This window comes from Saccopteryx bilineata, chromosome 1, assembly GCF_036850765.1.
Source record: "Saccopteryx bilineata isolate mSacBil1 chromosome 1, mSacBil1_pri_phased_curated, whole genome shotgun sequence".
In the NCBI taxonomy this organism is placed as follows: Eukaryota; Metazoa; Chordata; class Mammalia; order Chiroptera; family Emballonuridae; genus Saccopteryx; species Saccopteryx bilineata.
In genome coordinates, this window is record NC_089490.1 from 364,777,762 (window position 1) to 364,799,388 (window position 21,627).

At 43.7% G+C, this 21,627-nt stretch overlaps 1 protein-coding gene across 7 annotated transcripts in view; it reads right to left on the minus strand.

Moving 5' to 3' along the window:
- The window catches only part of SERGEF (secretion regulating guanine nucleotide exchange factor), a 207,490-nt gene that overhangs the window by 136,605 nt on the left and 49,258 nt on the right, over positions 1-21,627 (minus strand). For all 7 annotated transcript variants that reach the window (XR_010728089.1, XR_010728090.1, XM_066251066.1 and 4 more), the window contains one exon: positions 19,439-19,605. Coding sequence is in view for 5 of the 7 variants with exons in the window: in XM_066251066.1 (XP_066107163.1) it covers positions 19,439-19,605 (167 nt within the window). In the remaining 2 variants the exon portion in view is untranslated. The remainder of the gene's footprint in view (positions 1-19,438; positions 19,606-21,627) is intronic.

Here is a 21,627-nt window from a genome sequence, read left to right on the forward strand (position 1 = left end):
ACAACTATATATAAATATGTATATAAAAATAAATAAATACACACACACACCATCCTAACAGATGTAAGGTGTAGTCTCCTGTGGTTTTAATTTGCATTTCCCTAATTAGTGATGTTGAGCACCTTTTCATATGCTTATTGTCCATTTGTGTATTATCTTTGGAGATATGTCTATTCAAGTCCTTTGCCCATTTTTAAAATTAAGTTATTTGTATTTTTGTTATTGACATACTATAGTTTTTTTGAGAGAGAGACAGAGAGAGGGACAGATAGGAACAGACAGACAGGAAGGGAGAGATGAGAAGTATCAATTCTTTGTTGCAGCACTTTAATTGTTTGATCACTTTCTCATATGTGCCTTGACTGGAGGGTTCCAGTCAAGCCAGTGACCCCTTGCTCAAGCCAGAGACCTTGGGTTCAAACCAGCGACCTTGGGCTTCAAGCCAGCAACCTTTGGGCTCAAGCCAGCAACCAATGGGGTCATGTCTATGATCCCATGCTCAAGCCAGCAATCCCACAGCTCAAGCTGGTGAGCACGCGCTCAAGCAGGATGAACCATGCTCAAGCTGGAGATCTTGGGGTTTTGAACCTGGGTCCTCTGCATCTCAGGCTGACGCTCTATCCACTGTACTACCACCTGACCAGGCTGACATACTATATATAGTTTTATAGCAAATCTTGAAGTCAGATAAAATGAATTCTCCAACTTTACTCTTCTCTAAGATTGCTTTAAATATTCAAGGTCTTCCACATTTCCATATAAACATTAGAATCGGTCTGTCAATCTTTATCCCTAAATTTACTCGTGGGATTTTGATTGAGATTACTTCAAATCTACAAATCACTTTGAGGAGAACTAACAACAACACTGAGTCTTCCAATCCATGAATGTGATATATCTCTCCATTTATTTAGGTCTTTAACTTCTCACAGCAATATTTTGTAATTTTAGGTACAGATCTTTCACATTTCTTGTTAAGTTTATACCTAAATATTTTTGGCTTTTTTATGTAATTGGAAAAAAAACTGGTTTTTAAAGATCTTCCAATTCTTTGCAGCTGCTATATAAAAAATATAATTGATTTTCTGAGTTTTGGCTTTGTACTCTGTAATTCACTTCTTGATTGTAATGGTTATTCTGTGGATTCCTTAAGCTTTCCTTTGTTGTTGTGGCTCAGTGGTAGAGAGTCGCCCCGGTGTGTGGATGTCGCCCCTGGGTTCGATTTGCAGTCAGTGCACACAGGAGAGGTGACCATCTACTTCTCCTATCCTTCTCTCTCTCTCTCTCTCTCTCTCTCTTTCTATCTTTCTCTTTCTCTCTCTTCCCCTCCCACAGCCATGGCTCCATTGGCTTGAGTGAGCTGGCCTCGGGATCTGAGGATGGCTCTGTGACCTCCACCTCAGGCGCTGAAAAAAATGGCTCTGTTGCTGAACAACAGAGCAATGGCTCCAGATGGGCAAAGCATTGCCCCCTAGTGGGCTTGCCAAGTGGATCCCAGTCAGGGTGCATGTGGGAATCTGTCAGTTTGTCTCTCTGTCTCCCCTCCTCTCACTTAAAAAAAAAAAAAAAGATTTCCTTTGTCAACAATCATGTTATCTATGAATTAATAGATTTACGTATTCCTTGATTTTTAAGGTTTTTACTGCTTTTTCTTACTTTACAGCACTGGCTAGAACCTCCATCCAATTTCAAGGTAAGAGAAGACACACTTGTTTTATTCTGATGTTAGGAGGAACACAATTTTTCAACATTAATTATGACATTTGCTTTTTATAAATGCTGTTAATTAAACTGCAGAAATTCCCTTCTATTTCAAATTTGCCAAGAGTTTTATCACAAATGGATATTACATTTTTTCCAGCTTTGAGGTATAATTGACAGATAAAAACTGTATATATTTAAGATATACAATATAATTAGTATACATATAAATTGTGATTACCATAATCAAGCTAATTGACACATCTATCACCTCTCATAGTTATTATTTGTGTGTATGTGTGTGTGTGTAATAAGAACACTTAAGATCTATTCTCTCAGCAAATTTCAAGTATACAGAACTATTAACTATAGTAACCATACTGCATATTATCTCCAGGCTAATTCATTTCACATAACTGAGCCTTTGTGTCCTTTGTCCCACATCTCCCCATGTCCTCCACACCCCAGCCACTGGCAACCACCATTCTCCTCTCTGCTTTTATGTATATTTTTTCAATATTTTAGATTCCACATATAATGAGCTCATGCAGTATTTGTCTTTTTGTATTTGGCTTATTTCACTTAGCATAATGTCCGCCAGGTTTTATCCATGTTGTCATAAATGGCAACACTTCCTTCTTAAGTATATGTGTGTGTGTGTGTGTGCGCGTGCGCGTGATGTTTTCTTTTTTTTTTTTTAAGATTTTATTTACTGATTTTACAGAGAAAAGAGAGAAAAGCAGTGGAGGGAGAAGTATCAACTCATGGTTGCTTCACTTTAGTTTCATTGATTGGTCATCGTATGTGCCTTGACCAGGCAAGCCCAGGGTTTTGAACTGGCAACCTCAGCATTCCAGGTCGACACTTTATCCACTGCACCAACACAGGCCAGGCTGTATCACATTTCCTTTATCCATTCATCCATTGATAGGCATTTAGGTTGCGTCCATATCTTGGCAACTATGAATATTGTTGCAACAAGCATGGAGGGGCAAATATCTCTGAGAAATGTTGATTTTATTTCCTTTGGATGTTTGTTGAATCATATAGAATTTCTAGTTTTTTGTAATTTATGTATTGATTTTAGAGAGAGAAGAGAGAAAGAGAGAAACATCAACTTGTTGTTTCACTTATTTATGCATTCATTGGTTGGTTCGTGTATGTGCCCTAACCATGGATTGAACCAGCAACCTTGACATATAAGGATGATGATGCTCTAACCCACTGAGCTACCTGGTCAGGGCCCTCTGTTTTTATTTTTATTTTTAACTTTTTCAGGAATCTCCATTTTGTTTTCCATAATGTCTGTACCAAGTTACAGTCCCATAAACAGTGTAAAGGGTTCTGCTCTTTCCAGACTCTCATCAACACTTATCTTTTTGTCTTTTTGATAACAGTCATCCTAGCAGGCATGAGGTGGTACTCACTGTGTGTCTGTCAGTGGTTTTACTGGACCTGTTGAAATAATTATGTGGTTTTCTTCCTTTATTCTGTTAATATGGCGAATTGCTTTCATTGTTTTTTAAATGTTAAAGCAAGATTTGATTCCTGGAATAACACAGCTTGGTTATGATGTACTGGCATATTTGATTTGGTAATATGTTGTTTAAAATTTCAGTGTCTATGTTTGTTAGGGATACTAGTCTATAATTTTTGTTTTTTGTAATGTCTTTGTTGGGTTTTGGTATAAGAACTATGCTGACTTCGAGTTGGAAAGTCCCCTCCTCCATTTTCTGAAAGATTCTGCATAAAAATCATGCTTTTTTTCCCTTAAATATTTGATAAAATTTACCAGTTATACCATGTTGGCCTAGAGGGTTCTTTGTAAAAAAAAAAAAAATTATTAATAAATTGATTTCTTTAATAGACATATTGATATTCAGATGTTTAATTTCATCTTATGTCAGTTTTACTAAATTGTCTTTTTTTCAAAGAGTTCATAGATTTTATTTAAGTTGCTATATTTATTGGCACAAAGTTGTTCATAATATTTCATTAGTATCTTTTAATATCTGTAGATTCTGTACTGGCACATCTAATACTTTCATTGCTGATACTGATATTTTGTGATCTCTTTTCTTCTTCTTGATCAGTCCAGTTAGGATTTATTAATTTTATTGATATATTCAAAGAATTGCTCTTGGCTTTATTATTTCTATCTATTTTGTCTGTTTTCTATTTCATTAATTTCTAATCTTACCTTTATTATTTCTTTCTTTGTACTTATTTTGGGTTTAACTTTATTTTTCCAGCTTCTAAAAATGTTACTGTAAGTCACTAAGTATAGTCCTCCCTTCTTTTTTTTTAATTTTTATTTATTTATTCATTTTAGAGAGGAGAGGGAGAGACAGAGAGGAGAGACAGAAAGAGAGAAGGGGGGAGGAGCTGGAAGCATCAACTCTCATATGTGCCTTCACCAGGAAAGCCCAGGGTTTTGAACCAGTGACCTCAGCATTTCCAGGTCGACACTTTATCCACTGAGCCACCACAGGTCAGGCTTCTTTTTTAATATATGTACTTAAAGACATAAATTTCCCTCAAAGGACTGCTTTAGCTGCAGCCCACAATGTTGATTTTCATTATTGTTCAATTTAAAAATAATCTTTTTATTTTGAAATAAATTCAAAGTTAAAGTTGCAAGAACTACACAAAGAGTTCCTATTGATCCTTCACTCACAATAAATATTAACTATCTTTTTTCTATAGTCCCTCCCCTCTCTTTCTCCATTTTTTAAAACTATTTCTGAGCAAATTACCAAACTGATGCTTCTCAAACATTAGTGTGTTTATCCCCAAACCCAACAACACGCTTTATGTAACAACAATTTGACCATCAAAATAAAAAAATTAACACTGTAACTACCAACGAAACTTCAGACTTCCTTTAGGTTTCATCAATTGTTCCAGTATGTCCTTTACAACAAAAGAATCCAGTACACACTGTACATTTCACTGAGTTGCCACATTTCTTTAGGTTCCTTCGATCTAGATTCTAAATTTTTCCTCAGTCTCTCCTTGCCTATTGGGACCTTGACACTTGTGAAGAATGGGCCTGCTCTCAGTCAGTCTCCAGATTCTTCAGGTAATTGATTTTTCACATTTTGTCTGAGAGTTTGAGTCATTTTCTACAGGAGAGTTGACCTGAAAGAACTACTCCACCATTACAGAAATTGAAATGGGATTTCAATTCCCTTCTGATCAGGGATCCTACATGAAAACCTTCTTCTCTCTGTTTGACTAGCATAACAGTTCTCACTATAACAAAACAAAAACTGCAGTCTCATAGCACTTCATATGATTCTCCCAAATACCTACATTATTATAATTAAGATAATGACTATATAGTATTTTAAAAAATCAAATAGTACAGAAAGGTATTAAAAAAAAGTCCCATGCCTGACCTGTGATGGTGCAGTGGATAAAGCATCAACCTGGAATGCTGAGGTCACTGGTTGGAAACCCTGGGAGCCCATTCAAGGCACATAAGAGGAGCAACTATAATTAATGCTTCCCACCCTTTCCCTACCCTCTGCCATTTTCTTTATACTCTATCTAAAAAAAAAAACAAAAAAAAAACCCAATAAAATTTTTTTTTTAAAAGAATAATTTAAAATATAGAAGTCACCCACCTAACATTAAAAGAATTATCTATAATAAGCAAAGTCTCCCCATTCTATGCTTGGCACACCAATGATAGAAAAACTAAAAGAAAGTCTGACTGGGAATCAGAAGACCTAAGTTTCTAATCCTGGTTCTGGTCCAACAAATTATTCATGCATAAAGTATTTACTCAGCTCCTAGAAGTATACTTAATTCCTCTGTGCCTCAGTTTCCTTATCTAAGGAATAATGCTATAATATATGTTTGAGCATGTTGAAAGTTGAAAACATAATACAAATATAATAACCTGTCAAGTATTAGATCTGTGGAAATCAACATGGAAATCATATGCCTTAGTTGGAATACAGAAGACAAAGATGAGATGGGAATAAAAAAACCCACACTCTATTTGCCCACACTATCTCATATAGCAGCTACTAGCCACATGTGGCTATTTATATTTTAAACAAAATAAAATTTAAAATTCAGCTCCTGTCACACTAGCCACATTTCAAGTGCTCTGTAGCCACATGTGGTTATCAGCTACCATACTAGATTGATACAGCCCATTTCCACCATTATAGGAAGTTCTACCAGATAATACTGATAGACTTTACCCTATGAACAGTCTCATTTGCCCATATTAATGTTGTTGGTATGGAATTAATACATAGCAGCCAGCCTGACACTACAAAACAAAAATAAAATATCTCAAAGCTAAAAAGAAATCATCCCCCAGATAGGTAAGTGTTCTAGCCCAGCCAAAATGGTACTGGCCTTGGAGCTTTGGAAAAATCCTTGAAAGTGCTCCTCTTTATGTGGATTAGGAAGCTCAGGCCCAAGGAAGCAGAGCTTCTGGCCCCAAGTCCCACAGAGAATTAGCATTAGAGTTCAAAATGGAAACCTGGTATTTCATAGCATGGGCTGTGCAGCAGGATTTGGGTTTTAATCACAACTCTGTCACTTACTAGCCAATGTGGTCTTGGAAAAGTTACCACCCCTGAGCCTCACTCATCTTATCTGAAAATAGGAATAATAACCTGAACTCTGCTGGGTTGTCATGAGGATTGAGATTATGTCTAGAAAGTGCTTAGCCAAGAACCAGGCACCCCACCAGGACAGCTACCTGCTGTCATTATTAGCTAGCACATTGCTCTTCCACTATACAACAAACTTTGATCAGGGAGGCTGCAGCCACCAGATGCATCACCATCGTGTAGTAAAAGGAAGAAACAGGGAAATGATGCAGCTTGGCAAAATGTGCCAGGGGAGAAAAATGATCAAGGCATTGCACAGCAGTGACTAGTGAACTGCTCCCACAAGTTCCCGGGCAGTAGCAGAAATTTCACCTTGAGGGATGCAAAGGAAAAGGTACCCTTTGCATACCTCTGTGCTCTTACCCTCTTAGCCTTAAATAGGCGACTAAGCAATGAAACACCACAGGCAGAGAAGGATGCCTGTATTTCTATGACCCCCATGCTGAGACACTGGAGCCAGCATTCTGTTCTTGTTCTTCTCCCTCCAAACTCATATATCCCAACTCTGTTAGCCACCAACGCAGCTATCCCACGGCAGACCTCGCCAAGCCTGCTTCAGAGTGGGTGGAGCTCCAGTCCCCTGCTATGTGACCTAGCCCCTCGCCCCCTCTCCAATAGGGTATGAGGTATTTTTTAAATCCCAAAATACAGTACCCACTCTGCAACACCATATGCTTTCCTCTGGAAGACCACCACACATGCGGCGATGAGATGTTAAAGTCAAATCAAACAGTAACAGGTGACTCAGACTCTAAAAGAGGAGAGGTTTCCATTCTATTCCATAGAAATTCCAACCACCTGCTTTCTGAAAATAACTGTGACATGTCCTAAAGGTACATCCACAACCAAGCTGTGGTACCTATCCTCAAGTAGCTTATACCTGAAATGGCAACTGGAGTTGTCCAAAAAAGACTGAACTGGGAAAATCTGAGCCCTGTAAGGTGGCACAAGTTGGATGTGCAAGTAAGGGGGTCTGGGGCTGTGACACTCAGAAACTCATCCTTGCTGCTACACTGTTAGTCTGTATCCTCTAGTCCACAACACTGCCACTGTTAGCTCTGCCATTTCCTAGCTGTGTCCTTAGACAAGTTACTTCCCCAAGTTTTGGTTTCCTCATCTACAAAATGGTGATAAAATAGTACACTGCTTCACAGGACTATGGTAAGAACTGAAAGTAATGTTCACACAGTGTAAGCATAGTATATAGTATACAGTCAATGGTCAGCAAATAGGAGCTATTGTTATTATCTTTAAACAATCCAATTGTTCCCAATCAAGTCCTTCTTAACTGCCAACTCAGTGCTCAAACTCAAGTCTGTGCACTCTCTCCCCAGGTTACTGCTTCAGAAGGAACCAGCCCTTTCTATATAGATCTTTCAGAAGCCTAACAAAGCTTATCTTCTCTACTACCAAAGAAGTCTCCCCAGCCTTCAAACTTCAGCTCCTCTAAAAAGCTGTCCTAGAGACTCAAGAGACCTGGCCAACAACACTTGCCAACACTGCTTCTCAAACTCTCTGTTCACAAGTCCTCAGCTCTTACCTGTCAGAGATTTATACTATCAATCACATCCCATTTAGAAAACTGGAGGACTCTGTGTCCTCCCTGTTGTCACATTCCAAGTCCAAAGCTTGAATATGTCCTGGGTACTTTGGTAAGTATAATGAATAAAGAGGAACACAAAAATCATAAAGATGATTTATATCTAACTCCAGCTCTCTGACAATTTCCAAAGAGCTACAAGACCTGAAAACCCATAGGTTGAATGTGACAAAGAAATCTACTAACATAACTTATATTTGGTTATTGCTTCATAGTTTATGAAGTGCTTTCACCTCCATAACATCATTGTGACAACCACTTGGAGAGGAAGGCCTAATAAGTATTATTATATATGACAGATGCGAAATCTGAGGCTTCAAGAAGCCAAGCTGTTTGTCCAAGAATCAAGCCACAATGTAAAGTGTTTTGATTCTTCCAAGTGCTTCTCCTATTTGTTGCTCCTTCAGGCAGACTCTATACTCAAATAATGTGCATGTGCCAGGCTATTAATAAAAAATCCTACTCTAAAGGACCACATGGAAATAAAACCACAGAGAAGATACTCAAGAATGACTGACTAAATTATCTTTCTGAAGTGAGCAACTTTCCTCACTCAATCCTGGTAATGCTGACTACAATGACACATGCATTTCGTTCAGCAGCCATGAGCAACCGTCCCCAGCCAGCTGTGTCTCCTGAAGTGACACATGGGAAGGTCTTCAGGGAGCTCCTGTGAGTGGGCTCCCATCACGCCCACTGCTTTCCTTTCTCCTAAAGCTCCTGGCCTCTCTGGAACACCAGAAGCTTCACAATGAATTGCCATGGCAGCTGCTCTTTTTGCAAGAACATCTCTGCTTCCTTCCATTTCTGCTACCACAGCCAGTCTCCAATCTGGATGCTACCAGGCACCCCGTAAAAAGCACTCCCTTCCAAACAGCAACCTGCAGTGGTCCCACAGAGAAAACCACTGCGTCACAGAAGAGAGTTATGCAATCATACAAACACTAACTTCTTCCAGTCATAATTCGGTGGTCCCTCTACCAACTGGCCTGGGGTCCTGTGGTTCTGAAAGCTACAGCCCAACAAAATGGCCTGGTTCTGCTTCCTGAGCAGTAACAAGAGCAACATTTTCTCTTTAGCTGCCTCAAGCGGTGCCTGCCAGGCAAGGCCTCAGTGGCTCAGAACATTGCAGGCCAAAAAAAGGCTAGAACTGGATGGGAATTACGTTTGAGGAAGAGGGATGACTACGGACTGGCTCGTAAGACAGCCATCTCCTACAAGGTACCCAATAGGGCCTGGTCTGATTCAGGCCAATGCCAATATCAAAAAGAACCTCTGGGCAGGGAGTTCTGAGCAGCAACAACCCTCAGAATCAAGCAGGTTTGTTCGACTGGGGCATCAGCCATTCAGAACAAGGTCTGAAACAGTGACCGGAGGCCCAGGACAGAGAGTCCAGTCCCCAGCGATGGGACTGGCAAAATCCACACTTTGCTCAGGGTAGGGTTCCTGTGCAAGTGGAAATGGCAGAGAGGTCCAGCTGTCTGGATGGTGCCAATATGGGAGAGAGATGATGTTTAAGAAAGGCAAAAGGGAGGCCAGGGTTCATCATAGCCAAAAAGCAAGGCCTCCCAACAAGGTCCAGATCTGGACTCTCAAAAGGGCTCAGGGAGAAGGAGGGGAGAGGGGAGGTGGAGACAGGCTTCAAGGACAAAGACTCAGCAGAGACAAGGAAGGTGGGTAATGACAGCAAGCCAAGGAAAACTCAACAGAGAGAAAGAAGGGCAGGTTTTGTCAGGCTGAATGGTAGGAACGGAGATGAATATGACATCATCCTTGCTATCCACTGAGGGACAGGTACTAGTTGTCCAAGGAGCTAAAGGCGAAGGGAAGCAAAATACCCAGCAGTATCAAAAAACATGATTTCCCTCGTTTGGTACAGATGACTGCACGGTGCAAGAGACCGTACAGCATGAGGCTGGATATCCTGACGGGGGAGGGATCAAGGAAGACTTTCTGGTGACAAGCTAGAGATTTTGGACCTCATCCTGGATGAGAAACCATTAAAAAGTAAGGGCATACATTCAACCCTATAGCAATTATTGCTGAGCACCCACTGTGTGCTGGGCACTATCAAGGTGATGGGGATTCAGAGGTGAACAAGGCCAGCAACAATCCTGGAACTTACACTCTCCTAGCTCCATGCTTTGCGCACTGGCTGTGGGGATTGTGGGCTGTGTGTTTCACCTCTCCCTTGAGGGTAGAACCTGTGCCTTATTCTCCACTATATCCTGAAGGCTCAGCTAAGTTTCTTTCATGTAGCAGGTTTCCAACAGTGTTTCCTGTGGGAATGAATGTTGTCTGTATTTCCTAAGAATCTTTAAAAAAAAAGACCATAGCATGATCAGATTTATATTTTAGTGTATCATTTTGGCAGCTGAGTGGGGCAGCTGGGATGAGGCCCTAGAGACAGGGAGTTTCAACAAAGGGGCTGTCACTGTAATTACGCAAGAGATAGGGGTCCCAGTCAGAGGAACAGAGGTAGAGATTGAGGCAGTTTTAGTTCCCCAGCCAAGGGATTCAGGCATAACACTCAGCCTTCACAAACCTTATGTTTCTCATCAAACCGCTGCAGCCTCTTTGAAATCTCATGATTACTGTCCCCTCTAAACCTCTGCACGATTTACTTTCACCCTAGAACACCCAGTTTTCAAGGTCAAATGCAACCAAAGACAGTTGGACAGCTCCCGGCTGACCCTGGGCGTGGCCCGGGCAGTCATAAAGTCATAATGCTGTAGAATGATGGTGACACATGAGGTCACTGGGACTTTAAATCAGTGCTGATGACTTTCCTCTGCTGCTGAGAGGCAGCAAGCCAGGAGCATCCTTGCTGTCAGTGCTGGCGGCTACCTCGACAGGAAGGCACACCCCCGGTGCTGTGTGGAGGTAGGCTACAGGTTACCAAGCATCTGGCCTCCACTATTACAATGGTTCTGATTCTAAGAGGTGTTTACCACAAGATCCAACATGATTCTGTGTAGCTCTTAAGATACCAAGTGATTAAGACAGAAGAGCAGCTCTGGCCCACACTTAAATCCTGTATCAAAAGCACAGAGTGGCTCATATTCTATGAACCCAATTATAACTCTTGCTCAGTGTTTTAGAGTTTACAAAATCTATTATTTATCTTACTTGTATCTTATTTGCAGAACACTGTGGGCAAGGTAAAGCAGATATTATTATTCCCACTTAGTAGATGAGAACTTTAGGGCTTAGAGAGGTTTTCACTGGCCCAAAGTCATGTGGATTGTAGGTGACAGAGCAGAAAATCCAACCCCAGTCTACATTCAAGACTCCGTCCATCAGAGCTCCAACTCCGGCAAGCACTGTGGTTTACCACAATCGTGAGTTAACTTCACTGTCTCCGTCCTCACTGAGGCTATTCCTTTCCTCCTGCTTTTCCTCATAAGATACTGACCAGATTGAGTCTGGAGAGGGCTACCAGGACTCCACCAGACCCAACCACCACCTAGTAATGGCCAAAGCCAGAGCCCAGGCCCACATTCTAATCAGAATTGTTCAGAGAGGATGTGGTTAGTGTAGCGGGCCAGCAATAAGAGAAATGAGGGTTCTGACAGCCAGGGACAAGTCTGTCTTCTATACTATGTGCCATTGAGTTCTGACAGCTTTCTGTGAACTTCGGTTTCCTCACCCCTAGAATGATGGAGGCAACATCTGCCCTAGCCACCACTCAGGTCAGAGCCAACAGCACTTTCTTCCATTCCAGGCAATTACCAGACTGCACTGGATGCACCCACTACAGAGTAAAGCAAACTAGTCCCCCCCTGGAGGCCTCCCCACTCTAAACTCATCACGCCAGCAGACTATGTGGCTTTCAACCTAACCAGGAAGACGGAAACCACCTAACAGGAGCTCTCACACTTTTTCCAACATACTTCTACTGATTACTTTGTACCATGCCTGGTCCTAATCAAGATAAATGAGACAGTATCTCTCTCCAAAGACCTCAAAGTTGATTTAGAGATGGACATATTAGTAATCACTATATTACCAATACTGTATTACAGTAGTGAGCAGCAACTTGGTCATTTTTGTGTGAATTCTTGGCATCTTGCACTGTGTGTGGACCGCAGCACGATGCAGTAAACATTTATTGAATAAATGAATAAAACTAAGATATGATGACAAAACATACACACTTCAATGAAAGCATTTCTCTTCTTCAGTGCAGGCTTCTCTCCCCACATATCCTAGTTTCCCTTCACTCCTGTGCTGCAAGAAAAACGGTCCTTCCAACTCCTCAGAACTAACCCGTTCAATGACTTCAGCCCCCCCATCTCCTGGGGGGCCTTGCTCCAGCTAGCCCTGCTCCCTTTCGCATCTTTGCTCAAGCTTTCTCTCTCTTTCTCTCTCGAATCCTTTCTTGCAGCTTCTGACACACTCCAGTGCCCGCCAACTTACAGAACTAACTTGAACCAGGCTCTCCTTTCAAGTTCCTGAGTTAGTTCTCATCCTCCTTTGACTACAAATCTCCTGAAAGGGTCGTTCACACTGCAGCCCGTATTCCCACCTCCCTTTCATTCCCTTGTCCCTGCTTCAGCTGCCACCTCAGCCTCTCTCAGAAGGGACAACAACCCACTCATCACCAAATCCCAGGGTCTGTTCGCAGTCTCCAACCCCCCGATCTCCCCGGTGAAATCTCCTCGGCTTCTAAGACACTGCAGTTCCTGGCTGGCTTGCTCCCTCCTTGTCAATACTCAGTCTCTGGCTGCTCTTCCTCTGCTTTCCTCTTGCTGCAAGTTCTTGCCAAGATTCCCCTGTTACTTTACATTAGCTCCCTGGAGAACTAATTTAATGTCAACGCTTCCAATTCAGGAAGCATTTCCAGTCACCACCTCCCGCCCCCACCACCCCCCACCCCAACCCTGCAGCATCTAAGAGAACCAGAGGGCCTGAAAATATAAGAAGTCCCCAAGGGCACAGGGAAGGGATGGTATCAACACATTTTCATTGTCAGACTCTCTTTTACAGCCTCTGTCACACTCTGCTTGTCCTGCCATGAACTTATGTGAGCCCTGCCCCTAGGTCGCGAGCCCCTAACACAGGAATACTCCACTCTCCTCTGCTTTCCCTGATCGGCTCAGGCAGTGCTCAGACAGACAGGCATACATAAGCACCTGCTGAATAACAGAAAAACCAAAGATGAAAATGCGTGGAAGTGCTTGGTAAATCATGAAGTACTAAAGGACAGACTATAAAAGCCTCATCAGCAGCAGATTTTGTAAGAAATGCCGGAGCACATTACAGGGTCTGTTCCCTGGCTCTGCGGGGCAGTTGATGCCCAAATGCCTGAAAACTCAGGAATGCCTGCTCCCGAACAGACCTGGGATTGAGAACAGGCTGTGGGGAGGGAGAAGAGGAGCAGAAGAGGGCCACAGACCTCCAAAACATTTCTTTCATTCACCATTCAGTTATTCAGTTAGGAAACATCCACTAAGTACCCACGAGGTGCTGGGAATTATTCTAGACACTGGGAACACAGCCTCAAGCAACATAGACAGGCTCTCGCCCTCCTGGGTCTTGTACTTCCGTGAGAGGAGATGATAAATATAAATAAATGAGAAAATAGCAGGCGGTAAATAGTGCCTCTGCATCGCAGCCTTCTACCATCTCTTTCAAACAGCACAGCCCTGTCTGCTGGCTCTTCCCTCTTCTGGGCATTCACACAGACAAATCCAGCCCACTGCTTTGAGGGTTGTTTTGGGTTACTTTTCCTGTTAGGTCAGCAGCTACAGCACCGACATGATAGCTTTTTAAATCTCCAATGAAACAGTCTTTGGGTGCACACTGCTGCCCCATTGGGGGCAGCCTCGGACAGGTTTGGGCTGCCGGGCCCTTGGGCTCGGAGACCTCCCACTTTCCTAACAACAGCGGTGATGCCACAGGCTACTTACCAGAGAGGAAGTGCTTTTTCAGGCTGTGTTCAATTCTGTCTGAGCCCTCCGGACTCAGCTGATTGCTGGTGGTAGATTTCTGTGTTATTTAGGGCACTGAAGTCCCACAGTCTTGACACAAACTTAAAATTAGAAATGCATTAAACAGAGAAAAGAAGGAAGGTCGTTCAGGAAAGGCAGCCTTCGGAAGGAGCGGCAGGACAAAGATGCTCTGGAAACTTCCAGGTTTATTAATGGGTTTTATACAGCATTCAAGTGGTATTCTCCTTCAGAAATAACACTGTGGAAAGCGTAGGGGCCTGGCTCAAACCCCGGCTAACACAGCTGAGTGAGTGACTCTGCAAACTAAAAATAGTCTCTTTTCCACTCATTCTGACAGATTTCACTTAGACCCTGTGCACAGGCTGATCCTCCAACAAACAGTTTTAGTCCTGCAGAAAAATGAGGGCTGGTGGCATCTGGGCTTGACAGTGACCCACTCCCTGCTTCAACTCTTGTTTCTTTCCGCATTTCCTGCTCCAATGGCTGCGTGTGTGCACACTGAGCCCCCTCACTGGGATTCGGTGCTCCTCAACCAAACACGGGCAGAATGTAAACCAGCATCGTGACTTGGGCCATGGCTACAGGCTGGGCCCAGAGAACAGCCCTCAGAAACTGAGCATCAGGCTGCTTGCCTTGGGTCTTCTCCTAATTCCTAGCCATTCCATTCTGGCCTATTTCACAGCATTGCATTGGCTCAAACAAGATCACATATGTGAACTTATCTTTCTTCCTTTGACAGCAGTCCTCGCAGAGGGGTGGATGGCAGTGGAGGGGCACACTGGACAGGCAGCCAGACGGCAGAGCCAGGCTGGACCGCTGGAACGAGCAGGGCCCCGACCGTGCCAGGAGTGAAAACAGATTCAGATTCGTGGGTTTAGGTCATGTCCCCTCTGCCTGGAATGTCCTTCTACCTTTTTTAAACTCCCACTCACTTTTTAAAAACCAGTTCAAACAGTAGTTCTTTTTGGTAGTGTCTTCAAAATAAATCATTCCATCTTCACGGCTCCCTTGGCCTAACACACGCCCAGCAGCACTTTCCACTCTGGACAGCAGGGGTCGGGAAACTTTTTGGCTGAGAGAGCCATGAACGCTACATATTTTAAAATGTAATTCCGTGAGAGCCATACAATGACCCGTGTACATTATGCATTATCCAAAAAAAAATTTGGTGTTGTCCTGGAGGACAGCTGTGATTGGCTCCAACCACCTGCAACCATGAACATGAGCAGTAGGAAATGAATGGATTGTAATATATGAGAATGTTTTATATTTTTAATGTTATTTTTTTTATTATTAAAGATTTGTCTGCAAGCCAGATGCAGCCATCAAAAGAGCCACATCTGGCTCACGAGCCATAGATTCTCGACCCCTGTTGTACAGGAAGGATTTATACATATTTATGTACCTGGAGGTTCTTGCTGGGAAAAGACACGTGTTCTTTACCTTAGTGTCCACCTCCCCACCCACTGTCACTGTGTGGCCAACATGGGTGAGGAGAGGGGCAACAGCACACACAGAACCTGCAGGGGGTGGCGGGCGGGGAAGCCAGGAAGGGAGTGTCATCAAGGCCTGCCAGCCCCTGACAATAAGGGCAGAGACACAGAGATGGGAGTCAAAACCAAGCTGCAAGTCCTGGGTGGACCAGCTGGGAGCATCATACTAAGTCCCAATGTCCTAAACTGGACCAGGAGCCCTGGGACCAAGGAACAAGGCTGGAGAGCAGAGCTAGGGCAAAGAGGCAAGCAAAGCTCAGGAGGCACTGCAGCCTGGAACTTGTAGACTGGTCAGCATTCCCAAACGTTAACATTAGTTAACACGCCAAAGTTGAGCCAACAGCCAGGGGTTAAGTGAGCTTGTCTATGACACTGAGAAACTCCAGGGGCGAGAGTCATTACAAATTAAATAAAATTTATAAAAATTAAGAGTCACAGATGGAAGGGACTCTTAGATCTACAAAAAAACACTAGGAATCACCTGGTCTAACATCCCCAACCTACCCATGGGGGAACTATGGGTGCGGGAAGAAAGGGTAAAACAAGACCTAGAATCCAGATGTTCTGACCCTGCCCCTCCAAGGCTGTTCACTTCAGTCAAGCAGGTGCCCTGAGAAGCTAACGCACAGGTGCCCGGCTCTCTGCTCCAGAACCTTGGGGGAGCCCCAACATGCTCACTGAGTGAGCACAGACACCTCTGCCCAGGCTTCCACCTTTGGGCAGAATTTAGAGCCAATATCACACAAGAAGTGTGCAGGCAGCAGCCCCACTTAGGGCCTGGAAAGCACAGAGCTGCTGTGGTGCATGTTTGCTCTCAAGGGGCAGAAAACTTGCCACACACACTGTGCGCTACCATGCGGGTTAATCCCCATCTCCGCGCTACCCCTGGAATTTCCCGAGAGTGGCCAGAGAAGCCCAGCGTCTGCGCAAGAGGCTGACGGTGCATGAAACACAGTCTTCACCACTGCAAGAACACTAAAGTGAGGTCCGTCAGGTCTACAATCTCAGTCTTTCTCACGCCAGAGATGAGGCACAGCTCAGAAGAAAAAAAGTTGAGACTCTTGGAATCAGAAACCCTGAATCTTAGACTTCCAGGACTTTCATCCAGGTGAGGATACACATGCAAAAGGACATATGCAATTTTACTTCATCTACACAGAAAATAGGTGAGCTTCAAGTACTTCAAGTCCAAGTCTCCGCCATTGTTTACCTACAGTGTGAGTCCGGGCCAGTGATTTCCCATTCTGAGCCTTTGTCTGCTTATTCATAAAGCAGTGATTCTAAGCTGTGCCCAGCTTCATTTACTATGAAGATGAAATCACATGTATAAAGCAGTTAGCACACTGCCTGGCCCATAACAACCACCAGGTAACATTGTGTTTAGTTGCTTTCTTTTGTTCACAGGAAGGAATGCTTGTACCACAGTCCAGCTCCATCTGCCTGTGTTGTGCTTTCCCCCACTGTCTAGCTGTGTCCCTCTGGACCTTTCTGGGCAGACATCCTACCTGCGGCCCCACCCAGACAGCTCATGCCTCCCTCAGCTTATCCCTTGGACATAAAGGTCATTGCTAAACTATAAGCCACACTCAGGTCCTTTAAGATTAGGAATCAACTTAGTTCAAGGCTGCTCCTGTCTGCCCAGGTGTCCCTGCACCTCCCTGGCCAAGCCTCTGCCGGGGTAACACCTAGTCTTATCTAAGGTAGATCAGGCTTGGTAGGGCATCTAGGCTGACAATTACTCCAGTTTACAGCGGGTTGACTCTGGGCCTCAGGCTAATAATGTATATGTTACAGGTCAGACCTGAACATCAACAGTGAATTCCAAGCCTGATTTAACCCAGAATCTGACCCTGCATTGAGACCAGCAAGTATACACATGAGCACCCCAAAAACTGGAGCAGAGACGGAGGGGAACACTAAACGAAGCCCCCACAGGGCTGGCTCAAGTGGACTCCTTAGACAGCCCCACTGAGAAGCTAAATAAAAGTCACATCAAGGTCAGGTTCTTAGGCTATGTTACACTGTTCGTGTCTGTTACAGTGTTGCATATCAAGGCCCACCGCAGGACATTAAAAGGTTTCAAAGAGGAAAAGAGAAAGGACCCAACAATAACTGAGTTCCTGCCACATGCCAAGAACTTTGCAAGTAATCCTCATTAATGACCTTCTGTGGTAGGTATTATTATCCTCATCTCGTCAATAAAACCAGAGACTCAAAAAAATCCATGAAGCCTCTGTGCCTCTGTTCTGCTCCCTGACCACAAAGTCTCAGAGAAAGAGTCTACAGCCTTCTATCCCCAATCTCAGCACCTGAACTCACAGAGCAGCCAAAACCGGCCTGAATACTACACTCCCTCATTCACTGCTGGGGGAAGCAACTTAATCCAGAGAAATATATGAACGTCACAAAGATGCGCATGGCCTTTGCCCCTGCAATTTTATCCCCAAGACTGTACCCGCAAGAAACAATGCAGTGCCTTGGTCAGCAAACTGCGGCTCGCGAGCCACATGTGGCTCCTTGAGTGTGGCTCTTCCACAAAATACCACGTGCGGCGCTACCTTGATAAGAAATATACCTACCTATATAGTTTAAGTTTAAAAAATTTGGCTCTTAAAACAAATTTCAATTGTACTGTTGATATTTGGCTCTGTTGACTCATGAGTTTGCCGACCACTGCACGGGGTCTTCATTGCAGAGCCCACTATCGTGCCAAAAAAAGTAAATGATCTCAATTGTCCAACATTCAAAGAATGATTTGAAAAATCCCAGAACCTTCCAATCATGGAATAGCCATTTCAAATGATCTTAGAGACCGAGAAAAACACAGCAAAGTATTTGTGATAAAATAAATGAAGACAATACAAAACACTATAAATAATTTTATAAAGGACGTACATGTGCACTCACAAAAAGAAATGTAGGTGTATTAGGGTGGTAAGATTATGGACCATATTATCATTATTATTATTATTATTATTATTAGCGTGTCCAAATTGTCTGTGTGGTGGTGTGTAGTGCTTTTTCAATTAAAGAAAAAGAGAGACAGACAGAAGGACTCGACACAGCACTGAGGAAAGGCCCAGGAGAGCCAGGGTTGGGATGTGAGGCAGAAAGGAGAGCCGGCCTACATACCCGGAAGGAGGAGGCCAGGCGAGCCCTGGGGGAATGGAAGCCCTCCAGGTATGGAGAGGGTTGTAATTAGTCTGATGCTAATTACAGAAGTCTCACCAGCTTATTAATTTTTCTGACAGACTCTGAATGAAGACTGAATCCTTTGTCAAGCCAGCTTGGGTTCAGAGGCACATTTCCTGTGTGGCCATCCTCATTCTTCTCAAAAACCAAACCTTTTCTTTTTTTTTTTTTTTAAGGACAACAGTAAAGTAAAATTTAGTAACAGAAGCACACACCCTGGAGAAATTAAGACTCCTGCCTTTAATGTAGAAATTCAAGACATTTCAGAGAACTACAGGGGCTTGAAGAAGCAAATGAACTACAATGTTTTCCACACGGGGAAATATAAACAGCAATGCAACAACACTGAGCTCAGTGACAAAGGCCCCCAGCCAGGTTCAACCCCTCTTCCTGATTCTCCTACGCATTCACCCCCAGACACCCCACGCTGCAGCGGTCCCCCTAACACTTTCTTCACGTTCCTTCCCCTGTAACTGTTACAGCTGTGTGCCCCCCTGAAAGTCCTCTTCTCCTACAGATGCTTGCTCACAGCTGACCCATCTTCCAAGGCAGAGCTCAAAGCCACGTCCTCCTCAAAGCCTAATCCAATGCCTCTGCCCTGAATTCATTTCTCACTCCTGAAGTGGGCCCAGAGTTCCTGGAACCTCTCTGGAGGATTTACACACAGTCTGCCTTGCAGTATCTGGCTAACTGCCTTTCTACTATATTAAACCACAAGCACCTTGAGGCAAGGACCCATTCAGAGTCTATGTGGAACGGACCATAATGTCTGGAATACCTGCACACAGTAGGCCCTCAGTAATCACCTCCCTGAAAGACAAGGAAAAGAGATGCACTGCATCTTTGGAAGTCACTTCCTACCTCAGTTGCTCCTGTTAAACAGTGTAGAGATGAAGGCACGCTCTTCTGTGGTCTCGAGCAGGGGAGGGGTGAACCCTGCTTCTCCGGTTTCCAGCCTTCATGGGACTCCACCTTCCTCCCTAGTTGACCGTAGTCTGCTCGGCCCCAGGTAAACACCTTGCCGGTTTCTAAAAACAAACATTGTTTGAGTAAGGCTACACTCCACAACTCTCCTGGGCAGGCACTGAATTATAAGAGAAAGCGTGAACGTTTATTTTTAGTACCAACTACTAGGGTACCAGGAGCCTTCCTATCTACCTGTAAAGAAAGCTCGAGTATTCATATTTTACAGGTGTAGGAAACTGAGGTTCAGAGAGATGAAATAACTTGCTCAAGATCAAATTAAGTGGTGAGCACGAGAGCTGGATTCCTACAGAGGCTGATCAAGCCCATGAGCCTGCATTTCACGGACACAAACGTGACTCAGAGAACCCTGCCCTGCTTTACGGCCTCCTTGCACATTGCCCAGATGTTCGTTCTCGGCTCTCTTCTCTCTCTTGCCCAACCCAGGGGTCCCCTCGGCCACCTTGACGTTTCCAGGCTCCTGACCTGCCCTGTGTCACAATCTCTTAGGGCTTCACTCTGAGCTCAATTAACGGCCAGTTTCATGTGTTTTCCTGCTATGAAACATAAGAGGACCTTTCAGAGTCTATGCGCTTACTCAAAGGAGCAATTTTAACAGTTCCAAGGCAAGTGTCTGCGTGCTAGAGAAGGGAGTGAGAGAAGGAAAAAAAGACAAAATCACTCAGAGCCAGGAAAGCATTCGGTTCCCCAGATGCACCACCTGGGAAGCTGGCCAGTGCTGAAGATGATGAAGAAAATGAAGTTTGGAAAAGAGAAATGGCCTTTCTTCTCTCAGATAAGAGAAAATTCACCAAATTCATTCAGTTGTACCAAGTGCTGCATTTGTTATTTCAACAGAAATGCAAAATCCGATGAGGCATAGATTATTAACAGATTCTCTGCAATAAATATGCATAACCATGTGCGCTGTATAAAATCTTTATACATGTTTATTTTAACAAAGAAAAACTTTGCTTAAACGACAAAACACCAAGTAATACATATTAAATTCTAGACAAATCTACTACGTACTCTGTGCTTAGTATCAAAGCTTCATCTGGCCCCACACTCAACATATGGCTTATGGTGTCAGCTACAAAACAACCCCAGACTCACAGGGGCAATGTCAGAATGCCGCAGGGATAGAGGGCCCCACAGGGATACAGTTCTTAGGATCGGTCTGGTCCCGGACAGCAACATAGACACCCAGAAGTTCTCAGGAACCTGACTGCTGAGCTTCTTCAAAAAGGGAGCCAAGGTGGGAAGCCCGTGGGGTAACAGGTATACTACAGGAACAGGGAGTAGGTACATTTAGATAGGCTACCTCATGGCCTCACATATGCTGTTCCTTTTGCCATGGATGACCTTCCCTTACACTACCCATCTGATAAACAATAGCTCAACCTTTACAGTTCATTTCATGTGCCACCAGTTCTGTGAAAACTTCCTTGACTCAGTTTTCCACAGCAAGGGTGACACCCACCGTCCCATGTGCTATCTCTATTATTATACTCATCAACCACTATGTTCCCATTTAACAGCTGACATAATTAAGGCTCAGAGAAGTGACCAGTCCAAGGTCACACAGCTAAGCCACATCTCTGTCTTTGAGGCCATGGTACCTCTCTACATTGGTTATTCATACTGGTCCACATCACTGGGTAACCACTCAACACTCTTCCTTTGTTTCTACAGGATTGGACCAAAAACAAAAAAAAACAAAAACTATGTGCCCAAGACCCAAAAACTGGCACACTGTCCCTCTACCTGAGCTGGCTGAGATTTACCACCAGATTGACAGAGCAGGGAGATTCCAAAGCAGCCAGAGGAGGAGACTATCACCTCTAAAGTGACCCTCACATTCTTCTGCTGGGAAAAACTGCCAAGTGGCTATCTGCAACTCTACAGAAGAATTGTGTTATCACAAATTCCACAAAGAATCCTTTCTTATCAAGTCAAACATCTCAGAACTTTCTCTGCTATTGATTATTGATGTCCAAGACAGGCAAGACTGCCAGGACACGGTGCCACCATCTCCAATAGCAATTCAACCATTCCACTTACATAGCACTTTTCACCTTCAAAGT